This window comes from Hermetia illucens, chromosome 1, assembly GCF_905115235.1.
Source record: "Hermetia illucens chromosome 1, iHerIll2.2.curated.20191125, whole genome shotgun sequence".
NCBI lineage: Eukaryota > Metazoa > Arthropoda > Insecta > Diptera > Stratiomyidae > Hermetia > Hermetia illucens.
This window is the reverse complement of record NC_051849.1, coordinates 86,762,425-86,789,255: the sequence shown is the minus strand read 5'-3', so window position 1 is coordinate 86,789,255 and position 26,831 is coordinate 86,762,425. Positions and strand designations below refer to the sequence as shown.

Genomic DNA, 26,831 nt, shown 5'->3' with positions numbered 1-26,831 from the left:
GTATTTCTCCTGTATCATTAAAAGGCACTTAAAATAAGCCCAGTCTGAGTAGCTAAACTGCTAAAATTGTTTAAGGTGTGAAATTCATGACATTGTCGATGATCTATGTAGAAAGGGGTCAAGTGGATCATCACTTTCTTCACAAAATTTCGATTATTACCCTTGTGTAAAGCAAAAGAAAAAATACTAAGTGTAATTTCGCGGTGTTTCTAGCGACTAAATAATTTGAAATAATTAAGACTTGCTATTGATATTTATTATGGTTGCAACTACCGATATTTCGGGAACCACTTTTTCCCTTGATCAGTGCTAACAAGCCAAGTTAAGGGAGCAAGTGGTTCCCGAAATATCGGTATTTGCTTAACTTTGCACACTGATTTTACATACTAAATACTCGAAGAAAGGAACGTATTTTTGGCAAAAATCAGAGTTTTTTTTTACATCTTTAACAAAAATTCAAAAATGAATATTTTCTTAATTCTTTCGTTCTAATCCAGGATAAACTTATGTACTAAAGAAACCTTTTGCTTTTTTCATCTCCGAAGAAGCAATCATGAGGTTATCCTGACTATCGGATGGAATCAAGGCGACTCGGTTCTCACCACTATCACTTTCTTAATCTGAATATTTATTTTGCAAATAATGCTTAATAATGTACAGAAATTTAAAAAAAATTAATAAATGAAATATTCTAAAGAAAATAAAAAAAAATATTTTTTGGTATCTCGGATCATTTTTCCCTTCAAGATAATGGGAAAAATAATAAAAACCACACAAAATCTGGAAGTAACGTTGAAAGGAGACAGTTAAGGGAGTAGCAACAATTTGTGTGGTTTTTCAAGGAGTGCTTCCCATCCATTCAAAAGGAGGATGTACATTGAATTGGACCTGGTACTTTCGTGGGCAGATCTTAGTTTCGATATCGGTTGCAATATGAGGGGTCAAAAAGTACAAGCTCAAAAATGAGGCAGGTCTCATTTTCGATAACTACTCAACCCACCTGTATGAAATCTAGTCTCAAAATACATATCTGCTCAGTAGTATATTACTAAATTTTGAAAATTGACCGAAAACCTCCTTAAATTGATCTTAGGAGTACCAACTGCAGGAGCATAGGAATGGTATCAAAGATAATGCTGGAAAATTAAGTGCAAATCCTGGCATTAGTATCAAAATTATCAATTTCGTGCGAATCTGCTGCATCTAAAGCCATTGAAATTTGATGCTGACGTCATAATGAACGAGAGTAGTGTACATAATATATAAGAATATACACAAACCCTTTCATGTAACTTCTCCAGTTTTTTTCGCGAAAACGAAAAATCCAACTTTCTGAGCATTTAAAATCACTTTTCGTCGTTTTCGTATCCTTTTTGCTTTTAGAGGCAACTATAAGTTACTTATAGTAGAAAAAGAAGACGAGGCAGACCCTGCCTGAGATGGAGCGATGGCGTAGGTCAGGACGCCAGGCAGCTTTTAGGGATATCGAATTGGTGGACCTCGTCGCAAAACCGGGATGTCTGGAGTTCCTTATTAAGGCAGGCCTAGACCGGATACCGCTTGTTGTGCCGTTGATGATGATGATGATAAGATACCGGCGAATAATATTCACTTCCACCAGAGCTAATCTCACCTTCAACTCTCTAACAAAAAATTTCATTTTATTCTAATCCACTCGTTCACTGCTAATCTCATCAATAAATATACAAGGCAAAAAGAGAAATTAATACATGTGTGTCTAAAGTCATTTCAATGGCAAAGAAGACAATGTTTAAATCTGAAACTAATATATAAATTCTACATTATAGGTCGGGCGAATAGCAGCTGATCATCCTCTAGTTGGCGGTCACAAAGGACCTGTATTGGATATAGCATGGTGTCCACACAACGACAATGTTATTGCATCTGGATCAGAAGACTGCGTCGTAAAAGTTTGGCAAATCCCAGACGGTGGCCTTATTAAAACGCTTACAGAGCCTGTCGTTGATTTAGTTTTTCACCAACGTCGTGTAGGCTTAGTGCTATGGCATCCGTCCGCTTTAAATGTTCTCCTAACCGCAGGGTCCGACAACCAAGTAAGTATTCACTCCCATTGTGCAATACAATGAAAAAACACGGAACCAGAGCTTACATGAATCAATCTTTTTTCATGATTTGTAGGTTGTAATTTGGAATGTTGGAACCGGTGAAATTCTAGTCCATATTGATTCGCATCCCGATATAGTCTACAGTGCATGTTGGAATTGGGACGGTTCGAAACTTGTGACAACATGTAAAGACAAAAAGATTCGTCTCTTCGATCCACGAACGGGTGAGATTGAAAGTGAAGCACTATGTCATGAAGGATCAAAAGCAACACGTGCAATTTTCCTTCGGCACGGTTTAATTTTTACAACTGGCTTCAATCGATCATCAGAAAGGCAATACTCATTACGTGCCCCAGATGCATTAAATGAGCCCATTGTCATGGTTGAATTGGATACATCGAATGGTGTAATGTTTCCACTTTATGATCCTGACACAAATTTAGTTTACCTTTGCGGAAAAGGTGATTCAGTTATCCGGTATTTCGAGGTAAGTTTATAAAATACTGCGCAAATGTGATGAGATCTATTAAATAAATTAAGTATACACGGTAATTTCCACTTAAAGGTACTCCTTATAATGGATGTGTATTGAAAACGGTATTCGTCTACTTTTTTTTTTAAATTCATCAACACAAAGCACATATTGTATAAAGTACTTACTTTTCTAAGAATTAAGGCACAACGTCTACTGGCTTTCCTTATTTAACGACTCTTTTGTAGACAGAACTTCTATTTTTTTATTATTATCGTCAAAAGATTTAATTTTGACAATGTTTATGAATGTACAGGTCTATTCCGAATGAAATTCATATGCATATCTTAATTTCCCAGTTTTGGTAGTCACTCCTCAGTTATCAAAGATATCAAGAACTTCAGATCTCTTAGTTTTTATAGTTAATAAAGTTCAAAATTATTTATTGTCAACAATTGCAGCAGTGGCCAAATGTTCACTAATTATTTGTAGAATTAAAGTTAAAATGGGGTTTCATATGTATACTTTAAAAGACATGTAATAAGTCTTTTAAAGTATTAGAATAGAATGTCTAATGTCATGTTAGACAATTGCAGAATTCTAAATATTCGCGCTTAAATCCCATTAGAAACAAGTCGGGAAACCAGAAGCTGTATGGAGACCCCCCTTAAATTCTACATAGAATAATGTAACTCACTGTATGCTTGAGCGTTCACAGTTCCCACCTTTCCACCAAGTTTCGTGTGAATCGCTACAACCGTCTCGGAGAAAAATGCGTGTGACAGACAGACCCACAAAACCTTAAAAAAGGTTTTCACTTAGCAAATCTGTCATTTGAAGATCATCAAACTTGATTCTCTTGATGAAAGCTACCTTAAGCGGCTTGACTTTTACCAAGTGCTTGATTCATATGCTTGACAACGAATTATTTTGCGATATTGTGATTATTATTCTCTTTTTAACAGGTTCCACTGTACTGTAGATAGAGAACCGTTCAATTGTCATAATAGTCCTAATTTATAATCACAATCTGGCAAAGACCCCCATATTCTTCAATTTGCTTCGTAAAAATCCAACTCAAATTAGCGGGAAAATGTGTAGACCGCAGCATCCGTTAGGCTCCACCAGGTCAGTTAGTTCCAGCCTGTTGGTTTTCATCGTTTTCACAGGCGCACTTCCATTTCTAGTCCGCTCCTATAAATGGCTGCTTTGTTAATTTTCTGAAGAGGTAGGGCAGTAGCATTGAATAGAACTCATAATTTATAATAATAATCTGCTGCTAAATCTGCAAACTTAAACTTTGGGGCACTACAAAGAACGCATTGATTTAAAAAAAAAATATGATTGTTTTCGCATAAAAAGTTTATTGTAGAAATTTCCAACATAAAGTTAGCTATTCTTCCTCTTTTCTGTCGTTGGCTCGTCTTTGCCCAGTTCAATAGCGGGGCCGGTATACTTGATTTAGGTAAAGTCAAGAGGTTCCCAAATCATCATCTAGCGTATCTAACCATCTGTTTCGCTTGGCCTTTGAGTTGTTTCCCATCAACTTTGATACTCAGGTCAATCTTAGCTAATAAGTTCTTGTCAGCGCGTATTATTTGAAAATACCATTGAAACTACCTCTCTCGCACTGTATCGATCGCGGGTGTTACATTTCGAACGTGATTATAACGTGTTACACTACTGGCATAACGCAATATTTTTTGCCTCTATTAGCTTCAGTCGTTAATTATTGTCGGACGGCACTGAAAACTAAACTAGGCTAACATGGCGGGCAACGCTGCGATAGATTTTGGATTTGGGGCAATTTCATAACGAAAGACATTGTTGGCTGAGACTATTGATCCGAGATTAATGAATAAATCGCTCAATTCCGGGCAGCAGTTCCGCAGATCTTGACAGACCCGTTTTGGTTCACGGCAATTTGAACATTCTATTTTACTGCCTTTCTTTTTCTATATTGCAACGGTCGTGTATACTCGCCGGTTAGATGTTCTCCTATCCTCCTCAATAATTTGACTTCCACTGGGTGAAAGTGTTGGGTCCCAGCTTTTTGCTTTCCAGAGCTAAGCTTCGATGGCGTGAGGTTCTGTTACTTTCCTTGATCTTATTCGTTTGATTGTCTTACAACTTCTGTGACGCTGACATATGAAATTATTGCATAGTGCTTTTGGGAGTGGACGATGATGTTCGAAGTATTTCCTCCATCATCTGCCCGTCGAGGTTCTTCCGCCCGTCGAGGTTCTTCCTCACCATTCTTGTCATTAATATAAAAGAGATGTTTGGTATCCTGTGTACGTTACTGACAAATGACAATTCGATATCGATTTCTCTCATCATTCTCAGCATCCAATTTATCATAAATGTCATTTAATGGACGGCTCGGGTAACAGCGTTCAGTGGGACATGCAAACCTGAGTAGGGATTTTAACGAAACACATGCCACACGGGAAAAATTAGGGTAGTGGTATCGGCTTTATGCAACCAATGTGAGAATCGGAGGAGATTTCCCGGCACTTCGCATGCGCTGTCCGCTGTCTTCAGATCTCAGACGAATATAAGTCGGTAAAAGTTTGCGAATGCCACAAGTGGGAGACCATTAAATAGGCGTATTTGAGGGAAAGTACAATAGGCCCAAACAAAATCCTGAGGGCTTGAAGCTGCGCCTCTCCCCACTAAACTAAAACCGTGTTCGCTTTCTACGCTTCCTTGTTCGTGTTTTTGTACATCTGCCAATTGTTTGCTTCCCATACTTTGCCCGCAACTATAATCGCCGTTCAAATATGTTTTCAGCCTAGGAAAATCATAAATAAAATGGAAGTCTGGCGACGCAAAGACAAACGATAATGCTGAGCAAGGCTTTAATCATTGTGGTTGTTTTGTTAAGTTCACTTGAGGGGTTATACCTAATTGTGAGGCCAAAAAAAGTGTGTTTTGTTGGAGATATTTTATTTAATAAATATATGAAAAGCATGGACAGATCGTGTATTACTTTTATTTTAAATTGATTTTTAAAAATAGCAAATTGTGCGGCTCCTGTACACGATCTCCAGGAGGTCCTCCACAGAAGGGCGTCCGGTGGTGAACAAGATATCCCTGGTTTGGATTATCTGAAATGAGAAATGAAAAAAATGTTGTTGATTAATGAATGCAGTTATTAGTCGAAGAGATATTCAAAATTTTGTTTTTTGAAAAAAATCCCAAAAGAAAAATTGTAATTAAAAAAAAATATTCAACTCTAAGTTGCCTACAAAATCGAAATACTTGTTAAACAGCTTATTCCTGTGATTAATACTTACGGAATATGTCTAAGAACATTGTATAGAAGTTTAAAACCGATCGATCAAGCCATTTTGGAAAAATCGTGCCCACCGACTTTAACGACAACACCGTTTTGAGAAAAACAGATTTAACGTTTCAAAAGATGCTGACACTTAGTTAACGATTTTTTTTACTTGCATCGAGTCATCTATTCCAAGACCATAAGATTTTAGGAGCTTGTATTTAACAACGTTCAATACACAATTTCAAAAAAGTACTCCTATTATAATTCATGGATATTAGAAATTATACTGATTTCCGTCCGTAACTATTTTCTTTCTGCACAAAACTCGCTCTTTTCACAATGACTGCCAACTATCTTCTTAACTCTTTTTTCTTATTATTTTTTATCTGACGTTTCTCGCCACCTACTCTGTTCCTCACTATTGTAACGAGATCTGAACTGAGTGGAGCGCACATGTGTAAATACCGTTGTAAAATGTAATATTCGATATTCAATCGAGGTGTCACGTGCCACTAAAATTTCTTCATTGGACTTTGATTTTTTCGCTGACGCACTAAAACTATAATATTACACTTGTATCGGATTCTGCTTTTTTTGAAATTAAAACATTTCTCCGTTTTCTTTTGTCTTGTCTGCATCTTCGTAAATGGTCTTGCTGCTTTAGTACACTTGCGAGGTATTTTAAAAGACAAAACTACAAATTGAAAGTATAAACTGAATGCTCGCACAACTTAACAACGTGGCAGCACTTAGATCTGACTAAATTTACTAATGTGGTATGAAATATCCAACTAAATTTAGCTCGCAGGTATTAAATAAACCTTTCGAATTTTCTTTCTATAGACAAAAACACAATAAAGAAGGTCCTCAAACGTATAGCAGATTAGAAAAACAGCTGCTATTTCGCTCTAAGCTCCGCCTACTTTCTAACGCTCGGAGATGTTCGGCAATTTTTTGAAAATTTCAACTAGATATAACCCCTTAACGCACAAACTATTTTTATTATTTTAATAACAATAATATTTTAATAAACTTTTTCATCAACTTTCTCAGTTGCAAACCAATTGTCTTACAATTTAATTTGCTTAAAACCGAACGAAATTTTTTTATCTTGTTCCAAGTCTCTTCTCCACTGTCTTCCTCTGACTCTGTTTCTCCACTGACTTCGAAAAACAATTTTCGCTATCAAAAGTTGTTGTTGGAAGTCACGGCCAATGCGATTCGCAACTGCATACGTTCGCATCGGTCATGGAATGCCGTAATGGAGCACGATGGACGAGCTCTGGACTTTTCTGGACGAAAAGTGGGTCCAAATTGTACAACTAACAACAATACCTTTCCGAATTGATCGTTCGGTTCCTTGGTAGAAGCTCGAAAATTGCTACACATTGCCAATCCCGCCATACTGAGAGCATAACGTTATCCCAATAATCATTCTTTTCAAAAAAGGTTCGTTTCATTGACGTTTTCGACCTTTTTTTTTACGTATGTACGCTTCTTTAGGTACAAGTTAACACTTTTGTCACTAATCGCGTCTTGGAACGTGGGTTTGACTTGATCACAACCATAATTTGATCCTCCCTAATCTCATTGTGCTGGCCGACGAGCATCATAGCTATCAAAATTCCAAGTGCAGAGTTGCTTAAACCAGTTTTGACATTGACCTTCGAACAATTTCATTATGAACTTACACAAGTTTGCACGGACTTTACTTTCGTTTTTCCCTTAATGGAAATAAAAACAAATATGGCAAAAATACAGTTTGCTTTCCTATTTATTTAGTTTCATTTTCCGAAAGATGAGGTTCTCGTAAAAAAATTCACTCTACTGTGTCAGTTCAGATAATTATTCAATAATTACGCGTAGTATTATTGCTCTATTCACTAGAACTATGTCTTATAAAGCAAACAATTGGTTGAATTATTGAATTGATGAAAACAACAAACGTTCTCAGAACCGTTAAGGGACCATTTGAATGGATAATATTCGAAGTTCGCCGAATTAGTCTAAGTATTGAAATTTATTCAAAATGAACTTTCAAAGAACGCACTGTGCTACACCACTATATTGTTTCCCTTTAAAGTTGCCTTCTTTTACTATAATTATAAAATTATAGGACTTTTAGGAGATAAGCTTTAAATAAACAGGAAATTATATTTACTATTTACTTTTTACATAGATAACCCCTGAACCACCATTTGTACATTATATCAACACCTTCCAAACACCTGACCCGCAACGTGGTATTGGTATGATGGCAAAACGAGGATGTGATGTTAACACATGCGAAATAGCAAAATTTTATCGACTCAATAATAACGGCCTGTGCCAAGTAATATCAATGACTGTACCTCGAAAATCAGATCTCTTCCAAGAAGATTTATATCCAGATACATTATCTGACGAGCCCGCACAAACCGCCGAGGAATGGATGAGCGGTAATGATGTTGATCCAATTCTGGTATCCCTCAAAGTAAGTATTGTAGATGATTGTAAATGAGATGTGATTTAACGTGTGGTTAAATGCATATATATTAGCTTAAGATTAAGCGTTGTTTTGCTTCTTTTATACTCAGGAACTTACAATTAATCACAAAACGACATCACACACTAAATCGATTATGTCCGCCCGGGGGCTTATTTATTGATTGTTAAATTCGATATAATTAGGATATTATATCACTTTTCTAATTGGATTTGAACTTATAAAATGTGTACGTTCTGATTTTAAGCAGCATCTGCACAAGAAATGTGATTATCAGATTTTCACAATTTATAAAATTCTAATGACTAACAGCTTTAGGCTAGCCAACGTCATTCATAGTAGGAGCTTACTTCACATGAATTTTTTCTTTACTAGTTTTTTGGACCACCAATCAAAACCTTTCATATCCAGAACTTATTAATTCCTGTTAATTAAAAAACCACGAGAGCATTTCCATCATGACCCACCCAAGTTCAAAACGTCATTTCTTACCTCATTTGTACACTTGAGTAATAGTCATCCAATTGACATTTCCAAAAACTACACTACAACGTATTAAAACCCAACTTGTCCCATCGAGATGTGTGTGCGTTTTGTAAATAATAGCACGTTATTAGTAGTTAAGTTTAGTGTTAGTGAACAGGATACTAAAAAGTCTGAAAGTAGGATCGTGTTTTACTTGTGCAGGGAGGATATGTCTCACAATCTGGAAACAAGTCATTATCAGTTGCGAAGAAGTCGAATATCCTCGATAAGATACCGCCTAAGGGGCCCAAAGGAGCTAGCAGTGCTCTAAGTATAAACGCTAACAATGTCTCAAGCAGCAGCGGAGGCGGAGGAGGAATAAGTGTAAGTTCTAAAATTGCTTTTTCGATTAAGACTATGTAAAATATTATTATTGAGGCTTTAGTGTTATGCAACAAAAGTCAATTTACTCTTTGGTAAATAATAGATATATTGTCCATATCAAAGTATTACTTCCAAAAGATAATATTTAATTCTCATAAACATAACAAAAAAGTAATAAATAAATTTCAATTCAATGAGTTCAAGCAAAAGTAGGTATTGTCTTAAGATATTCATCTCATAATTTCATCACATTAATTCCATGTTCTTAAAATCTTGTACAAACATACAGGAAAAGGATCTTAAAGATATTACGGATGAAATTCGTAAACTGAAGGCGATTATTGTGAAACATGAAAATCGTATTCGTGCCTTAGAAGCAATTGCCAAAAACGATGACGAAATCGACATGGCTGCAGGTTCAGCTAGCGGGAATTCAGCTCAAAGCCACTCAACGACAAGTAAAGATAAGGAATCAGAGAATTCTACTGGCGGACATACGAATCTGGCACCGGACGAAGTGTAAAAAAATAATATTTTGTTTTCAAATTACTATACATTATATAAAAACAATTTATATAATTTTTTAATTTTTTAAAATTGTTTTAATTGTAAGTATTTATATTAAAAGATGCAAAACAAAGTGGAGAAGTGAAAACTATAAAGCAAAATGAATATAAACTAAACTAAAATCAAGGCCCGATATTTAAACTAATTTTTACAGGGTGGTACAACGAATTGGTATATGCATTTAGTGCTTTAATAAAACTGTACTGAATAAGTTTTTTATCGGTTTCTACGTTTCGTTGAAGAAACCGAATAAAATCTGTCGCTTATGAGAAGTTTTTAATATTTATTTCAATTGATTGCTTGTAATTAATTACACTGTCATTGTTATCAAGCAAATGTTTTATACTAGTTAACGCAGAATGTTCCTTTAGGGTACAAAAATGTCAGCCTCATTTGTATGTATATTTGTAAGATAAAAAGTGGAAAAGTTCTGGAAAAATTAAACTGTTTAATCAATAAATCACATTTTATTCAAACTCATTTCAACTGCAATAACTTACCTCATTCAAGAGGACAATGTGATTGCAACCTTAGGCCTGCAACGGCTACATTTCGAGAAGAATCTTTAAGTAAATACATTTTATAACTGAAACAAAATTATATTTTCCATCGCACATGCAGTGTGTTTCATTCAACATGGATAGTTACGTTTGTAAATATTTGTAATAACGGATATGAACCACTTCAGTCACCACTCTGGACTGTTCTTAATGTTATAATGAATATAGTTAATTAAATTTAACCTTATCCTATATTTACTGAAAGTTGTTAAGGTTTAAAAAAGAAAAGTCCAAAAAATAGAAATTAATTTAATTTGCCTTATACCTTAGTGTAATCATTGAATGTTTAAAGGAATACATCACGAGAATAATGTGTTTCGTTAAACGAACACTTGTAACAGAATGTTAACAATTCATGCAGTTGCCTTTTTGTTATTTTTGATAACGACTATTTTAAATTACTTCCTACATCGTATTTTATAATATGTAAAATTATAACGAGGAAATTATTAGACAAAATTGTGTGATGTATATAATATTTTACGCATGAGAAGAACAGAATGATAATTTTTTTTCGATTTTAGCTAAAATCATCCTTTTTTGTTTGCGCTGTCATAATAAAATTCTTTTTCTTATTTTATATTTTTTTTATTTTAGTTATTTCCTATTATCCTGTTATTAGAATACAATGATTTTCATATGGATCGCAACGTAGAATCAATTTTCTTTTCATTACAATATTGTCTCAATGTGTGCCCCTCGGTTTTCTCAGAAACCTAATCGAAATCGATTCACTGTCTGTCTGTCTGTCACATGCATCTTTGTCTAAAACGGCTACAACGATTGAAACGAAATTTCATAAACATATGAGAACTATGAATACATATGCATACAGTGAGTGGCATATTTAGGTGGAGTTTAAAGGAGGGCTCCCTATACATGTAATTTTTTTCACGTAATGTACCTGTGTGGGGTATCAAATGAAAGGTCTCTACCAATACTTTCATAAGCAGATTTTAGTTCTGATGTAAATTGTGAAATGGAATAAATCCATGCACACTTAAAGTGAAGCGGCACTCATTTTCGGAAACTACCCAACCAAAAAATCTGAAAAAATGCAGGGCCATAAGTTGATATGAAATTTAGGCCTCAAAATATGTCCCATTCCTATATCTGCTCAAATAAACTTAATAATAGTATATTACCAACTTTTTAAAATTGGCCGAAAAAACCTCTTAAGCTCGTTCTAGGTTTACAGCAGCAAGGAAGACAGTATCGCACAATACTGCAGTTTCGTGAGAGTCTGCCTATTAGTGTCAAAGCCGTTCAAAATTATCAATTTCGCGCATATTTACTGCATCTCAAGCGATGCAAACAAGATGCCGACGTCATAACAACGAGAATAATTGACGTTCGAGTGGAATATTAAAATCCCATATATGACGAAGTCTTTTCTCCCAGGCCTTTGACTCTATTAAGTGAGCCCTTGTTTGTTTATGTTTTAGGTGAAATTCTTCACATTTGATAATAATGTTGAACTCATAGAATGAAGTGTATGCCGTTAACTGTAATCGATAGAATACTTTGCAGTACAAATGGTAATGGCTGAAAAATGGTATGCAATTTAAATTTAAATTATTAGACAAATGCAACTGGCACACTCAAAGTTCGTCACATAGGAAAACACAAAACCTTTTATACCTGAAGCTTCCGGTTTCCCAACTCGTTTAATTTGTTTTTGATATTTCAGTGTATTGGCAAGTATTTCTTTTCCAATCTGGTCATTTTCGGGATGTCAAACTACTTTTCGCCAACGTGCTTCCTAAATCAAATAGTTTTTTTTATTCCAGTTTGATTTTTTTTTTGAGTTGTCACAATCGCGATAGAGGCTACATTTTACCTAATACTAGCACTAAATGCCAAGCATTTAGGCTCGAACAAACCTAACTACTTAAATTATAAAGGAGCGCTGTTGGTAGTGGCCGGTGTGTGAGGTTCCCAGGGCATCAAGGGAAGCCGTGGGAGTTTTTGGCACAATACTTGTAGCTGACAAGTTTGATTATTCTCAATATTTTTACTTGTACTGCAAGAATGATTGCCATATGGCCCGATTGTTTTTGGAATCGCATCATAACTTTATGTTAAAGATAAAGTTAAAAGTATTTTCCTACCCCTCAGCGAGTTTCGACTAGAAATGTTTTTTTTTTTAAATGCATTGCCTATAAAAATGTGTACCTAGAAGCAAGTTGTTCCATTATTTATTAACGGTAAAGCCAAGACGCTCATATTCAGTCTCGTTGACTATAATTCTCATTTTTTTCATCCAGATGTGAAACTTCTGAAAATGTTCTTGTAGTTCTTTGGAGGTAGTTTGGGGGATTATATTTGTGCGTGCTTAAGAATAGCAGTATCATCTGCAAAAGCGGAGATCAATAGGGGAACAATATATTTTGGCTTCAAAGGATTTTCTTATTGCAGCAACAAACCTGTATAACTGCTCGAAAGAACCATGTTTTTAGGAATACGGTGATCGTTGATGGCTTTCAGTTTGTGTAAACAATTTTTTTTCCAAAAGCTTAGATAAAATATATAATAAGGCAATTGGTCTGTAAAATGTAATCTTCTTGAAATTATTATAGGGGTATATTAGCATATAACTAGTATCTAGATTTGAAAATCACGTTTAATAGTGAAGTATTTCATAGCCATATTTGAAAGTTATTTTATCATTTGCCAAGGGCCGTAGAGCGGAAAGCCGGGCTAGGGAGTGAAAATCTTTTCTTCTTCCCCCACTCTCCAAAAGTCTGAGCAACCTACAAGTACAATATATTATACACCTGTGTTTAGCATCATTCTCGTTTGTACCATATTGTGGCTGAATATTTTGCAACGAGTATAGATTTAGGTTGTTGTTTAGGATCTGCGGGATCCTAAGTCCCCATCCACATGATGGTGGACCGGACTAAATGAGGAGCAACTTACTCCCATGTTTTTTAGTCCATGGATCCCTAGTTTGGAGCGTAGCACCCCAAGCATTAAAAATTGAAAAAATCAAAAATGACTGACGGTTTCGTCCATTTTTTCAATTTTTAATGCTTGGGGTGCTACGCTCCAAACTAGGGATCCATGGACTAAAAAACGTGGGAGTAAGTTGCTCCTCATTTAGCCCGGTCCACCATCATGTGGATGGGGACTTAGGATCCCGCAGATCCTAAACAACAACTTAGCTTTAGCCTTAGTCTAGCTTAGACTACAACGACTGGCGTTTTAAGTCCAATATAACTCGCAGCCTTGTCGTGTTTTTGCGATGATAAAAGGGAGCGTCTTTCCACCTGTTGGCACTTTCGGTCACGCTGCTCCCAGGGCAGAGGTGAGGCAGCGTCTGATGAGTTGCCTCTACCCTGGACGAAACCGTCAGTCATTTTTGATTTTTTCGAGTATAGATTTGTTTAAAATTCAACATTGCGCCTATGATTCCCACATATCGGCCGGCTTAAATGTGGACGATGTAATTCAATTCACAATGCTAAGAAAATTTATTTTCCCTTACAGCGTTTTGTGGTAATGAGTATTATTTTCGTAGTTTACTCCACGAGCTTATCTTCCTATGAGAACTTGAACAACCTGATATTCTCAAGGTGTTTTGTAATTATAGCTAATGCCTTTTTTAACGTTATCTTGTAGAAATTTAAGGCGATCATTGCATTATTTACCACAATTGTGGCCACATTAACAGAGCTCTACGAGATATCGATGATAATAATATACTGTATAGGTCCATCATAAATGCTGCACTAGAAATTCCGCGCTTCTTCGAAGTTTTGCTGGGCGATGGAGACCAGTCTGTCCAAGCATGTCTTCGAACTTTCCCCAAGCAAGATTTGTGGGTTCGTGTCAGCTCTACCTATATCTCAGCCTATCATATCTAACACAAAGCTGCCCCCGACAATTTCAACCACGGCCGCTGGACACTCATGTTACTGCTCCATCATTCGATCAATCTATGCATTATTTCAAAGGATCCTATAGACTTCACTTCCATCCGAGGCAATCCGTCAATGGTGGAGGTTAAATTGACTTTATTTTTTAGATTAAATTAACATCCATTTCCGTCCTGGGTGTTTGATTCTTGAAGCAATGTGGCAATCATGTAATCCCTTCTTTCCTTCGCGCACCATGAATATAACGTTGTCTTGGACTTCTTTACAATGTATCTTTCCCCTGACATGTTCCGCATCGAAAGAACCAGTCAATGCGTTTTGCATACTTTCGCAGGTCCGTAGGGAGGAAATCCGGGTCTACCTGAATATAGGCCTTTTATATTATCAAAATAATCTTTCTTTTTCTTCCCTTTGTCCCGTTCACAAGCTTGTCGTGATCGGTTTCGCCATTTGGCTCTATCGAATCCCTATCTGGGTGCAATCTCGAGGCTTTTACATCCCCATCCAGTGTATCCACCCACCTTTGTTTAGGCCTGCCGTTTACCATCGACTTCGATGCTTAGACCAATCTTGGCAAGTGAATTCTCGTTAGCACGAATTGCGTGACCATACCATCGAAGACGCTTCTCTCGCAACTTTTCCACGATTGGTCCAACCCCATAACGATCGCCGATATCCTCATTTGGGATGTGATCAAAACGTGTCACGCCACTAGTGGAACGTAACATCTTCGTTTCCATTACCGCAAGACGCCGTTCATAGTCTTTTATAGTTGGCCAACACTCAGAACTATAGAGAGCGACAGGACGGACAACATTGCGGTAAATTTTCGATTTGAGACGTTCGTTGATACGTCGATCACAAAGAACACCAGTTCTGGAGCGCCACTTCATCTAACTTGCGTTAATGCGTGAAGCAATTTCATAACGCAGTTCTCCATTGGCTGATAACGTTGACCCGAGGTATTTAAATCGCTCAATTCTCGGCAGATCACTGCCACTGCCAGTGATATTTTATAAGTCTCGTTGAACTGTCTATATCGGCCCTCGAAAAAACTCCGGGTCCGAAACAGAATCGCCATCCCCTTATCTCCCTCCTTATGATACCATCTTGCCCCATTTTCTGCACTGATTTTTATCTACCTCTAAAAGGCTCCATTTCTTTCTTCTTTTTATTTCTCTGTTATATGATTTACAAAGTTTTTGAGTATATTCATCGAACATTTTTCCTTTTTCGGCATCGTTCCTGGCTCCTTTGCCGGTTGGCGACCATATCAAAGAATCCGTTTTTTGATGTCATTTCATTTAAAATAATTAGTAGTAGGTGGCGTTTGATAACAAAGTGATTAAACGATTTCAGATTTGCGTCTTCCATTAGCTTCCGTAGCTTTTGCATTGATTAGATACACAAACAACAGCAACTCAATGTCATGCTCTTCGCTTTCCCTTTGTTGGAGAACAGCATATGTATTGCTGCAGAATAGAACATCTATCATTTTCAGGGTTTTGCGCTTCGGATTTAATTGTTCTTGTGGTTGTGTGCAGAAGAAGGTTTTGGAGTTTTCAGCAGGAAACTAGTTTCCCTGAATTTTTATATGAAGCTTATACTATTTTTTTTTAAGATGTTCAAATTGATTAATTTTAAATTTCTGTTTTGATAATGGGTATAATTACCAAATGAGATTTCAAATCTATATCGAATTTTTCGATATAGTTTGTTGTTCCTGAAATTGATAGAATAACAATAATAATAATCGCTGGCGCAACAATCCATATTAGATCAGGGCCTTGAAGTGTGTTAGAGCACTTCATTCAAGACAGTAACGGTACACTACAGTACACTGTAGGAGGCAATGTGGTCAGCATTGCGCTCGCCCGAGGTTATTATCCTAATTGAGTCAGGTACTCATTCACAGCTAAGTCGACTGGCATCCGACGTCAAATGAAGATACAAATCCCACTGCCACCAGCGAGATTTGAACCGCGACCTTCCGTACGACAGCCTTGTGCTCTAACCACTAAGCTTTCCGGACACGAAATTGATAGAATACTGACAAAAAAATATGCTTTCCAATGGCCACATTACATGATTTTCGTACTTGGTCCACCTATAGCAACTTTCGTTGATTAATTAAGACAGATACTAGCAATTCGATGCAATTGCGTTGCAGTTAATTGCTCTTGAACGCCGTTTCGAAGCGCCCGATTACTTTAAATCATTTTTCAGACTTTGCTGACTCTGGAATACGTTTCTCAACCACTTTTTTCTCTTCTCTCTATAACTTTCAAGAACCACCTTTTCATTGTAAAATCTTTTACTGTCTTCTAGAAAATCTTTTAAGGTAGAGTTAAAAGCAATTTATTTGAAATAATAAAAACTTGTTGTTTGCAAAGTTTGAGCAAACTTGTTAGCACTGATGAAGGGAACAAGTGGTTCCCGAAGTATCGGTATTTGCAAGAATAAATATTCACACCAACGAAAAAGAAACAACAAGTTTTCATTATTTCAGATAATTAATCGTTGGAAACACCGCATAATTTCACTCAGAGCAATTTATTGTTTCCCAAGTTTAATTTGTGATGCCAGGACCATAAAGCAAGTCTTATACTTCGAAGGAAATGTTCATTATGACTGCATCCTTCTACTAAAAAGTACGAAACTTATCTGGGCAAGAAATTAAAGTGCGTAGACCGTAAAGAGCGCACTTGCTTAACCGCTTTTGGTATTTCCGATGTTCATCACTTCACTGACTTTCTAAAGATTTTCTATTGAGCTTAGAACATTAAAAATATATTCTTCAAGTTGTAAACAAATTTTTAAAACAAGTAAGTAATAAGCAATCTCACTGCACTTTCACCTAAACGGCGATCGCGTGTTTCTGACGAGTTGTGCAGTCGATCTACCCCTCGATTCATTTTCCCAGAATTGCTGCCATGCGCTGAAGTGCAGGCCATCTCCTCGATAATTCATTTCCTTATCCTCCTCGAGCGCAATGCTGACCACATTGCCTCCAGTGTACCGTTACGGTCTTGAATGAAGTGCTCTAACACACTTTAAGGCCCTGATCCAACATGGATTGTTGTGCCAACGATTATTATTATTATTATTATCCTCCTCACTTTTCCCAACATATATATCTCGTCTCCACGGCGTCCAGACCGATCGGAATTACTTCTGCTATCGCCGACACCGCTAGCTCCAAAGCTTAGATAGACGTGTATGGCTCAGCTGGGCTGGCAGTTTGGATTACTTCCCAATCACATCAATTATGAACCACCCAGTCATAAAACCACTCACCTAATCATCCTTCAAGAATTACTCCATAGCAGAGATCATTTCGGGGACATAACAGGGCACCGGAATGCTATGCATGTTTAAGATAATAAATCTCATTCTCCCGCCTATTTCTAAGACTCGCCTTTGCCAAGAGTTTGGTTGAGCCAAACTCCATTCAAATGCACTGTTTCTAAAGTCACCTCTAGCTAGGACTCTCTATTCCGTGTTTTGAATTTGGTCCTCTATGACGCCGAGCCCTCTCGAAAGGCAAGCATAGGCTCCTTCAGTGTGACTTAAAGCTATTCCTGCACAACAAAAGCATCTGGAACCTAGATGACAGCAGTCCCAGATGCGTTGCTGAGAAGCACCAAGGCAAGTCTCCTCTCTCGCATTATCTGCTTCATCAATTCGTGAGCAGAAAATAGATCATGCTTTTTGGAATTCTTCTTTGAAGGCAGCGACACTGAACATTCATGTGCAAATCTTAGTATTACTGGGAAAGTATTTGTGGTGAATCTTCGCATCTCCAAAATTGATTCACTCCAAAATATTAAGGGTGTGGTGTCCAAACTGACTAGATGGCACACCAGGAAACTGAGAGCTTTTACATAAAATAAGCATAAAATCCTGTATACCACATGCTTCAATCCAGGATCTGAAGACTTTTCATATAGCATAATAATATTTTTGAGCTAATTTTGAGACATTTTTCCCTGCTTCCATATTTTTTGAATAAGTATACAATTAATCTTTTCACTTCACGAATATATCTTTGATTCAAGATTCTCTATTCGTCAACTCCTCTTTTTTACCTCTCCCCATGTTATTTCTTTACTTTCATTTTTTTTCCATGGCAGAATTATAAGCAATAGGTTTTCTTCTGAATCTATGAAAGTTGAGTGCACTAATTAGTTACGTATTGATAAATGATAAACTGCATATGAAAAAAATAGATAAGAGATTACGCTCGGCTAGAAAACAGAGAATATGTAGAGCTTACAGTGGCATTTACATTAGGGGCTCTAGGTCACAGTCTTTGCCATAATTCTACTGCAGGTTATATCTTCATGATGTTTCAAAACGAGAGACTGCATGGGCTCTTCAAATAATCTGACGTAATTTCAGAGAAAGATGGTGAAGGCGATAAGTAGGATTTGTAAACCAAAAAGATTGAGCGGTTTTTCCGATATCCGATGTTCCCTATGAATGTCAAAGATAGTATACGGTTACCTGTCCATAACCCCGCCACAAGCCCCTGATTTAAAATCTACTTTTCCTGCTGCCTGCAAATTTTCTGAGATCCTGCCAAAAGTTCGGCGTTTTATTGTATATTCACCAATACATTCACGTATTAATTACAAAATATGAATATGATTTTCTTCCACCATACAAATTCAGGCAATGTGCCGGGAGAAGAATCTCCTGTGTATAGTCTTCTTGGGACGAGTACTGCAAGGTAGTGCCTGCTTGGTATAGTAGTATTTACATGAAAAGGATGACCAGGATTAAGTCTTCAATTCAAAATGAAATGGATTATCTTCTGTCCCTGTCATAGATAATAATATGCAAGAGCGTGAGATACAAGATCCGTTTGGTTTTGGACATTGTGATCAACCATTAGCAAAGTTTCTTATGGTTGTGTATCTACTGAACTACAGAACACCAATTCACCGAAGGAGAATACTAACACGGAGTACTTGGCCTTTAGGTTGTTTTTCTGTATTCCAATAATGTACTCGATACAAGTATTCATGCCAGTCGAGTGAATAGAAAGCAATCCTATTTACTAGAACGAATTGGTTCCTCCCAATTACAATACCCGGCTGTATGATGTAATAGCGCTAAATACATAGATCGATTACAAGATCAGAGTTGTTAGCAGAGTGTTACTGAAGCCGTTAATAGTGCGCAAACCGAAATAGCCAACTGTGTAATTAGTTAAAATGAGTATGCTGGGTGAAGATAACAATTTTAAATTTGTAGAACTAGAATATTATGGAGAACGACACTATAAGGAAAAGTCTCAAATGCAACAAGTGGAATCCAAAGTAAGACATTCTAGAAAAGACAAGACAAAGGAGAAGAAACGATCTCTGCAAACCTCAATAGAGCAAACAGACTCATGCCACAAGTACTGGACCTTTATGGAGACTATATTTATGATCCGCAAGGAAAAGAAAAAAAATAAATTCTGCTAATACCCTGCATATTTAGAGCTTATTATGAAAATTTTAAGATCAAAGTGCCTTCCTTTTAGTGCCAATAATTGTTTCGCTTTCTTTGTTATATATATATACTTCAGATTTCGTTGCGAATTGCAATTCTGCATCGCTAATTCGCTTATAGAATGTTGACAATAAATTCTAAATATATTATCATAAGTACCACCATGAATTTTAATTACTACTTGAGTTAAGGGTAATTATCGGCATCCTTATAAATTCTACCTGTAAATTGTCCCATACTAAATATATAATAACTAATTAATCAAATCAACATGTACCACCCATTGACTTAACAAATAATGTGTACTTCTGGGTACCAATATAAACTGAACTGATGAAATATTTTTATATTTGTTGTAACTTAATGGTCCCTTTTCTAATACTGAACAATTCAGCTAAAATTTAAAGCTAACTATCTTGCTTGTAACGAAAATTGACATAAATTTATTATAGTATTGTGTAAACTGCATCGTGTAATTAATAAAAAGATGTTTCGAGTATTTACTAAGCATGAACTTGGCATTTATGGTCATAATAAGTGTAAATTTTACCGAGGCAACAACTCAGAAAAATTAAACAAATCAACTGAATCAAACATATGTTGTAAAATTCTATACAAATATTTACAACATTCTACTATTTAGTATCATATAAAATTACATTATTTTGTATTTATTGAATATATATCTTGTTGATCATTTCTGAAAAAAGAAAATAAAAAAAAAAACAGTTTAAAAATTTAAATGCTGTTTGGCCTACTTAATTCAGAGAGTTTTTCATTAGTTGCGAAATGTTTTTTTTTACCCTGGAATGACACACTGGGCTAAAAATTATCCCACCTTCTTCAGGAATTCAATTTACTCTTTCGTTGAAACATTTCTTTTGGCAACTGCTCAGTGTAAATAAACATTGTTTACTTATGTTTCCCTTCTTCATTTTTTTGGGCTTAATTAGTCTAGTTTAGTGAGGGAAGCTGCAGCTCCAACCACCCAGACCTTTGCTAGGCCCATTGTACTACCTCTGGAGATCGCCTATTCATCGCCAACGGCGTGCGCAGGCTTTCGCGAATCTGAGAACATTCTCCAGAGATTGAAAATAAGCAGACCCCTCGTTGAAGAAAACTTTATCAAGGCATTTTCGTCTTAGGAGCCCGGGCAACTGCATACGAAGTGCAGGGTCGTCTCTTCCTCCTCCTCGCATTGGCAGCATATGTCCGAGACCACCACTCCGAGTTTTTCCATGTCTTAGTTTAAGGGGCAGTGTCCCGTTAAAAACCCTACTGGAATTTTCATGTCCCACTTCTGCCTGCCGGCAGAAGTTCAAATTTCTCCATTCGGCTTGAATTCTTGCCATTTCTCCTTTCAGAGTAGACTTGAAAGTAGATGGCCAGATGCCAAAAGCTGGTTGTAGCCCCATCATTGTGTATTCAGAACCTTGGCGAGGCAGTCTGTCAGCTTCTTCACTACCAGCGATGTTTGAGTGCCCTGGCACGCACATCAAGAATGTTTTGCTCAGTCGGTCAAATTTCAGCCGCACCTGATGACAACTCCACACCAACTGGCTCGATATATCGTTACTGTTTAGGGCTGATAATCTTGCCCGACTGTTAAAACAGATTTAAATGGTGTGACCCCTCCAGTATTGCCGCAGATATTCTTCTGCTGCCAATGAAATGGCATATATCTCCGCCTGAAATATGGTCGTCATTTTTCGGAGAGGTCGAACCAGCTCCATAATCGGATTTCCCGAAAACACCCCTGCACCCGATTCGTTTTCCATGGCTAACCCGTCGGTGAAGATTATTAAGTCTGTAATCTCAAAAGATTCGTAGCCATTTATCGGCCATTCTTCTCTTTTGGTGTTTATGACGAAGTGTGTCTTTTCGAAGACGAATCTGGAAACCATATGATTGACGATCAGAGCCACTTGATGTTTGCCAAGAAATTTCTAGATGAACGCATGACCGTATGATTTGCAGCCTTTCCACGCGCCAATTGTATCAAGTCTATATGCGTCGTTAGCTGCTTTTCCTTTCACCTCCAAATGGATTGGGGGTAAATTTAGAATAGCTTCGAGTGCCACGGTCAGCGCACTATTCATTCATCCAGTAATACTTAAGCAACCGAGCCTCTGAATCTGTGTCAGTAGCTTAATGCTGTACAGTACCAGAGCAATCTGGAGGATTTCTGATATTGTTCCTGGATATGGTGCTTCCACATTAACTTGGAGTCGAAATGTTCTCCTAAATATTTGACTGTTTCTACCAATTGAATTTCCGCCCCTGCTAACGTAAGTTGCGTGTAGTTGTCCCACCTGACATTCCTAGTGAACAGCGTTCACCGTGAGTCCATTATGGAGGCACTGTGGATACATGCAGTGCTGCATTCAGGCGGTCACATACTGTGCCCGCAAACGGGCATTGCCTTCCCAATTTTTAACGTTAGCTCATGGAGTGCTGTCTCCGTGGATTTGCCTTTCTAGTAGGCTTGTTGCCTGCAATGGGGCAGCCACTTAGGGATATATGTATCCCTTATGAACCGATCTACTAGTCTTTCTAGTCCTTCTAGTAGAAAGGAAGTTGACTGATCAGTCGGAAGCTTTCTGCGTCTGTGTAGGTGGTTTTGCTTGGTTTGGGAATAAATATTACCTTCACATCACGCCAGCTGGTTGGAATATAAGCGTGTGCTACGCAAGCGCGGTGTATATTCCGAATGTACGGACCCAGGGCATCCATTCCCTCTATTACTAGAGCAGGAATAATGCCATTCGACGCTCTCTGAAATAGGCACTACCCCAAAGCTTCATTTATATATACATATAAATACATACATATGTATGTTTGGCTGGAGTAATTGATATTGATATATGAATGATTAAAAAATTAAAACGAAATGTTTCCCTGCAACCTCTCATTCACGTTGTATTGACGAATTGATATGTTATGATGAAGTCATATACGTTTTAGAATGCACGAAATTCAAACAAAATATAAAAGTTTCACGTTCTATAACTTTGTTAATAACAGTTCGATTTCCTTCAAACCCAAATTATGCCTTATGTTATCCCTTCTACAAGTGCAAACTTTTGTAGTTCTAGTATGAACTTAAGGGGAGTTTCCGCCTAAATTTCAAAAATATGCTAATATACTATTATTAAGTTTATTTGTGTAGATATCGGAACAGGATGTATTTTGGGGCCTAGATTTCGTTTAGATACACGACTGTGATTTTTTTCCAAATTTTCGGTTGGATAAGTTTTGAGAACGAGGCCTGTTACACTGTTTGGGGGTCATATTTTGAGCCCTCACTCCCCTACATTTCCACCTTTCATTTGATATCCTACATGGCCACATTCTATAAATAAAAATTTTGCACCTTCCATTCACACTTAACACAAAATGACGCCATATGCTATTGCTATATGTAAAGGGAACAGCAGACCACACGCTCCCACCAATTTTCGTGATAATCGGTCTAGCCGTTCCCGAATAAATTGGGTCACACCGATAGAACAAATGTGACAATTGTTCGTAGACTAAAGTCGATTGGGACCAAGTAAACGTACCACAAAGAGATTATTGACGTCGAAATAAAGGCCAATCACATCGAAATGTGACGTATGACAATTGGTTTTCATCTATTCCATTGTTTTACGAAATGTTGAAAGTTCACAAGTTCACTATTCTCAGGAAAAATAAAAGGGAAGTGACTGCAAAACTAACTGTCAGTCGTAAGGAAAAGTCGGCTTTGCTTGCATTCTACGAAAATAAAACATTGATTTCTTTTGCCCCTCGGGAGAGTAAAATCGTTTCAGTTCTTTCAACGCAGCCTTTTGATAACACTATAAATCAAGAGACTGTGAAACCCCAAATAATACTGGACTATAAATCTGCGTTTCTTTTGGCGAATGCTTGACCAGGGCGAAGTAAATGACAAGGTGCTTTTTACTCTTGTTAAGTGGAATTCAAATATGACACGGAGAGATTTCCTATTTCAAGTAGGGTATTCATTGTTAGAGCCACTAATGAAAAGGAGATTACAAACCGATACTCTGAGGAAACCACTGAAGATGTCATCACAAAATATTCTGGGTGTCGAATAATCAAATATCCCCACAGTAGCATTAAAAAAAGGCCGTCAGATACTTTATTTGTCAGAGCAATAAGGACAGAAAAACAAAAACTATTTGCGAAAATTGCCAAAAGACCATTTGCTAAGAACATCGTGCAGCAGTGTGGGTGCAATGTGAGCCCTATTCAGGTTTATGACAACCTATTATGAGTTTGAGCTGGAATATAAATTTTTTCGCGTATGTTTTTTAACTTTTTTTAAAAATGTTTCCGTTTTTGTAATTAAATATTTTTTTGCCGGTCACCTCTACGTGGCGATCGCTGTGAGTTCTTTTTTCATGAAAAACTGGAGACAGAAGGATGAAGGCCAGTCTCCCGCGCCTAAAAACGGGACAAAATATACCAACTGGTCCTCCAGGTTGGGGGTTGGGTAGGCCTGACAACCCTACATGGAAAACCGATGTTATGAAGCCACGGAAGCAGCCTCGGACAGGATGGATTTTACAACGACGAACTCGGTAACGACAACGAATGAACGATTTGCGCATTTTCTCATCGAACGTGCGCTCCCTGTACAGACCGGATATAAGGCTGATATAACAGCGTTGCAAGAGATGCGATGGGCAGGGGCCGATTTCCTGGAGAAGAGTCGCTACACCATATATTATAGCATCCATCCAGTGAACCATGTGCTCGGAGTAGATTTCTTTGTCAGCCAAAAAATAAACCTGCTATTATCAGCTTTGAAAATATAAGCGAAAGGCTATGCACTCTGCGTTTGCAGGGCAAGTTAAAAAATATGAGCCTCATAAACCTTCACGACCCTACAGACGAGACTGCAGAGTCAGAGAAGGATACCTTCTACGAGGCAGTTGAGTGAACCCTCGAAGCCTGTCCCAAGTATGATATCAAAATCATACTTGGAAATTTCAACCGTCAAGTAGGGACGGAGCCCGTATTCAGGCGATATGACGGCTCCCATAACTTACATAGGAATACCAATGATAACGTACTCCGGATTATTCAGTTAGCAGTATCGCACGAAATGCTTGTAGGAAGTACCTAGTTTGCACGGAATGCGGTCCACCAACATACGTGGGCCTTTTCAGACGGGCGCACTTTCAACCAAATTGACCACGTGCTGATTGAACGCCGCCACCACCATAGGGGATCACTATCTCGTTGGCATAGTGCTCCAGGCTCGAATTACAATACTACCAACAATCCGTAGCTAACAGATATCCTGGAGATGAATGTAAGTTAGCAACGGAACGAAAACGGGCAAAGAATGCGAGCACGCCCAGAGACCTACCAAGAACTCCGTTAAGTGGAGAAGTGACTTCCCAAACGGAAAAAGGAAGCCTGGGAGATCCAACAGGCCTGTGAACTCGTAAATTATAGGGAGCAACTGCACCATGCGCGGAAGTTTTACCAAAAAGTCAGCAGGATGGAGCATTATACACCCCGATGCTCATCCTGCGAGGACAAAGAGGGAAATCTGATCTCCGACAGAATGGACATATTGGAACAATGGGTTGAGCATTTTGATGAACTGTTCAACAACCAAAATATCGGCAAGTTGGATTTCCCGCCAAGTGAAGACGACGGACAAATGCTACCACCACGAAGCATAGAAAAACCAGTACGTGCAAACCACCGGCTAAAAAACCATAAGTCGCTAGGAACCGATGGAATTAAAGCCGACTTGATTAAATATGGAGGCGACCAACTACACCAAATGGTTCATCAGCTTCTAAATGAAGCCTTTCTCAACATTTTCTTGTTGCTCTGCATTCTCGGCACCAGTCTTTCTCACCTAAATTCCTTTCATGATTTGCGCAATCTGTTGCTAAATTGGTAATTTGGTTCTTTTATGCAGTTTTCATTAATTGTTTGATTGCGGTTAACATGAACTTCACTTTCTCTATCACTTCCATCAGTAAAAGGTAACAAAATTTCTTGTTCACTATTTAAACTTCGATTTAATGCCTTCTACTTATTCCTGCCCTTTTCATCGTCCAAAATATGTATACTATTATAAATATAAATAAGAACATCATTAAGGACTTAAATATTACAACTTACCGTTTCATTTTTATTCTTTCCTGGGTGCCTTCACTTCGGTTTTTCTGGATAACTTCACATACACTCCCTTTGAATTACAAACTTCAAACGACACAGCTTCGTTCGCTCTACTGAGTATCTCTCAAAATGCAACTAAAAACAAGGGGTCCTTACAAAAGTAATGACTGGCATACGATTATGTAACGTGTAATACTGATCCCGACCGAAACAATTGAAACCCCATCGTCCGTATATTACCGGAAGTAATGTCTGGTAAGCGAGAGGATAATAACATCGTGGCAACCCAAAATGTAGGAACTGCAAATTATTGAAGTGAGAATATTTATTCGATTTCCAAACCGATTACTGCATATTATTTTTGGCATTGTCTTACAGTTTCAAATGTTTCATTTGAAGAAATAATAAATTACTACAGCAGCATAGTTTCTACTGAGGAACCTCACGACGCGAGGGTGTGAGATTCTGGAACGAGATGAAGTTGCCAAATCGGTTGCTTCGCGTGTGGCAAACGAACCACATCCAGGTTGCCAATTTGGTTGCACGTCTGTGGCCAGCTTCACCAAGAGCCATAACAGAGGAGAGAAAATCCCTTTCTGTGGGCAGGCAGCAGGTACTCCAGCATGCGAAGGAGCAAACTGATTAAAAGCGGAACGATTCCATGCTGTCTGAGCCGTAATTGAAAGCAACTTCGATGTCCATTAAATCTGCCTAAGGCGACTCAGTGCAAACTCTCTTAAAAGTATATAGTACGCACGATTGTTGTCAGCCAACAGAGCCTATTTCAGCTTACAAAAACTGTTCCGCTCGAAACGTCTCACCATAGGGTCAAAGCTCTTACTGTACAAGACTATGATCTTGCCAGTCCTCATGTATTCCTCGGAAACTTGGGTTCTTAACAAGAAAAATTGCGAACTCTTGGCCGCGTTCGAGAGAAGAATCCTCCGAAGAATTTTTGGCCCGCTACATGAGGATGGACGATTCAGTAGCCT

General features: G+C 37.6%; 1 protein-coding gene across 3 annotated transcripts in view; it reads left to right on the top strand.

Moving 5' to 3' along the window:
- The window catches only part of LOC119653533 (coronin-6), a 60,445-nt gene extending 49,559 nt beyond the window's left edge, over positions 1–10,886 (top strand). For 2 of the 3 annotated variants that reach the window (XM_038058221.1, XM_038058213.1), the window contains exons 3-7: positions 1,809–2,075; positions 2,161–2,574; positions 8,025–8,318; positions 8,997–9,179; positions 9,469–10,886. In XM_038058221.1, coding sequence (XP_037914149.1) covers positions 1,809–2,075; positions 2,161–2,574; positions 8,025–8,318; positions 8,997–9,179; positions 9,469–9,702 — 1,392 coding nt within the window. In that variant the 3' untranslated portion in view covers positions 9,703–10,886. The remainder of the gene's footprint in view (positions 1–1,808; positions 2,076–2,160; positions 2,575–8,024; positions 8,319–8,996; positions 9,180–9,468) is intronic. The other variant, XM_038058229.1, reaches the window with a different exon arrangement.
- The last annotated feature ends 15,945 nt before the right edge of the window (positions 10,887–26,831 follow it).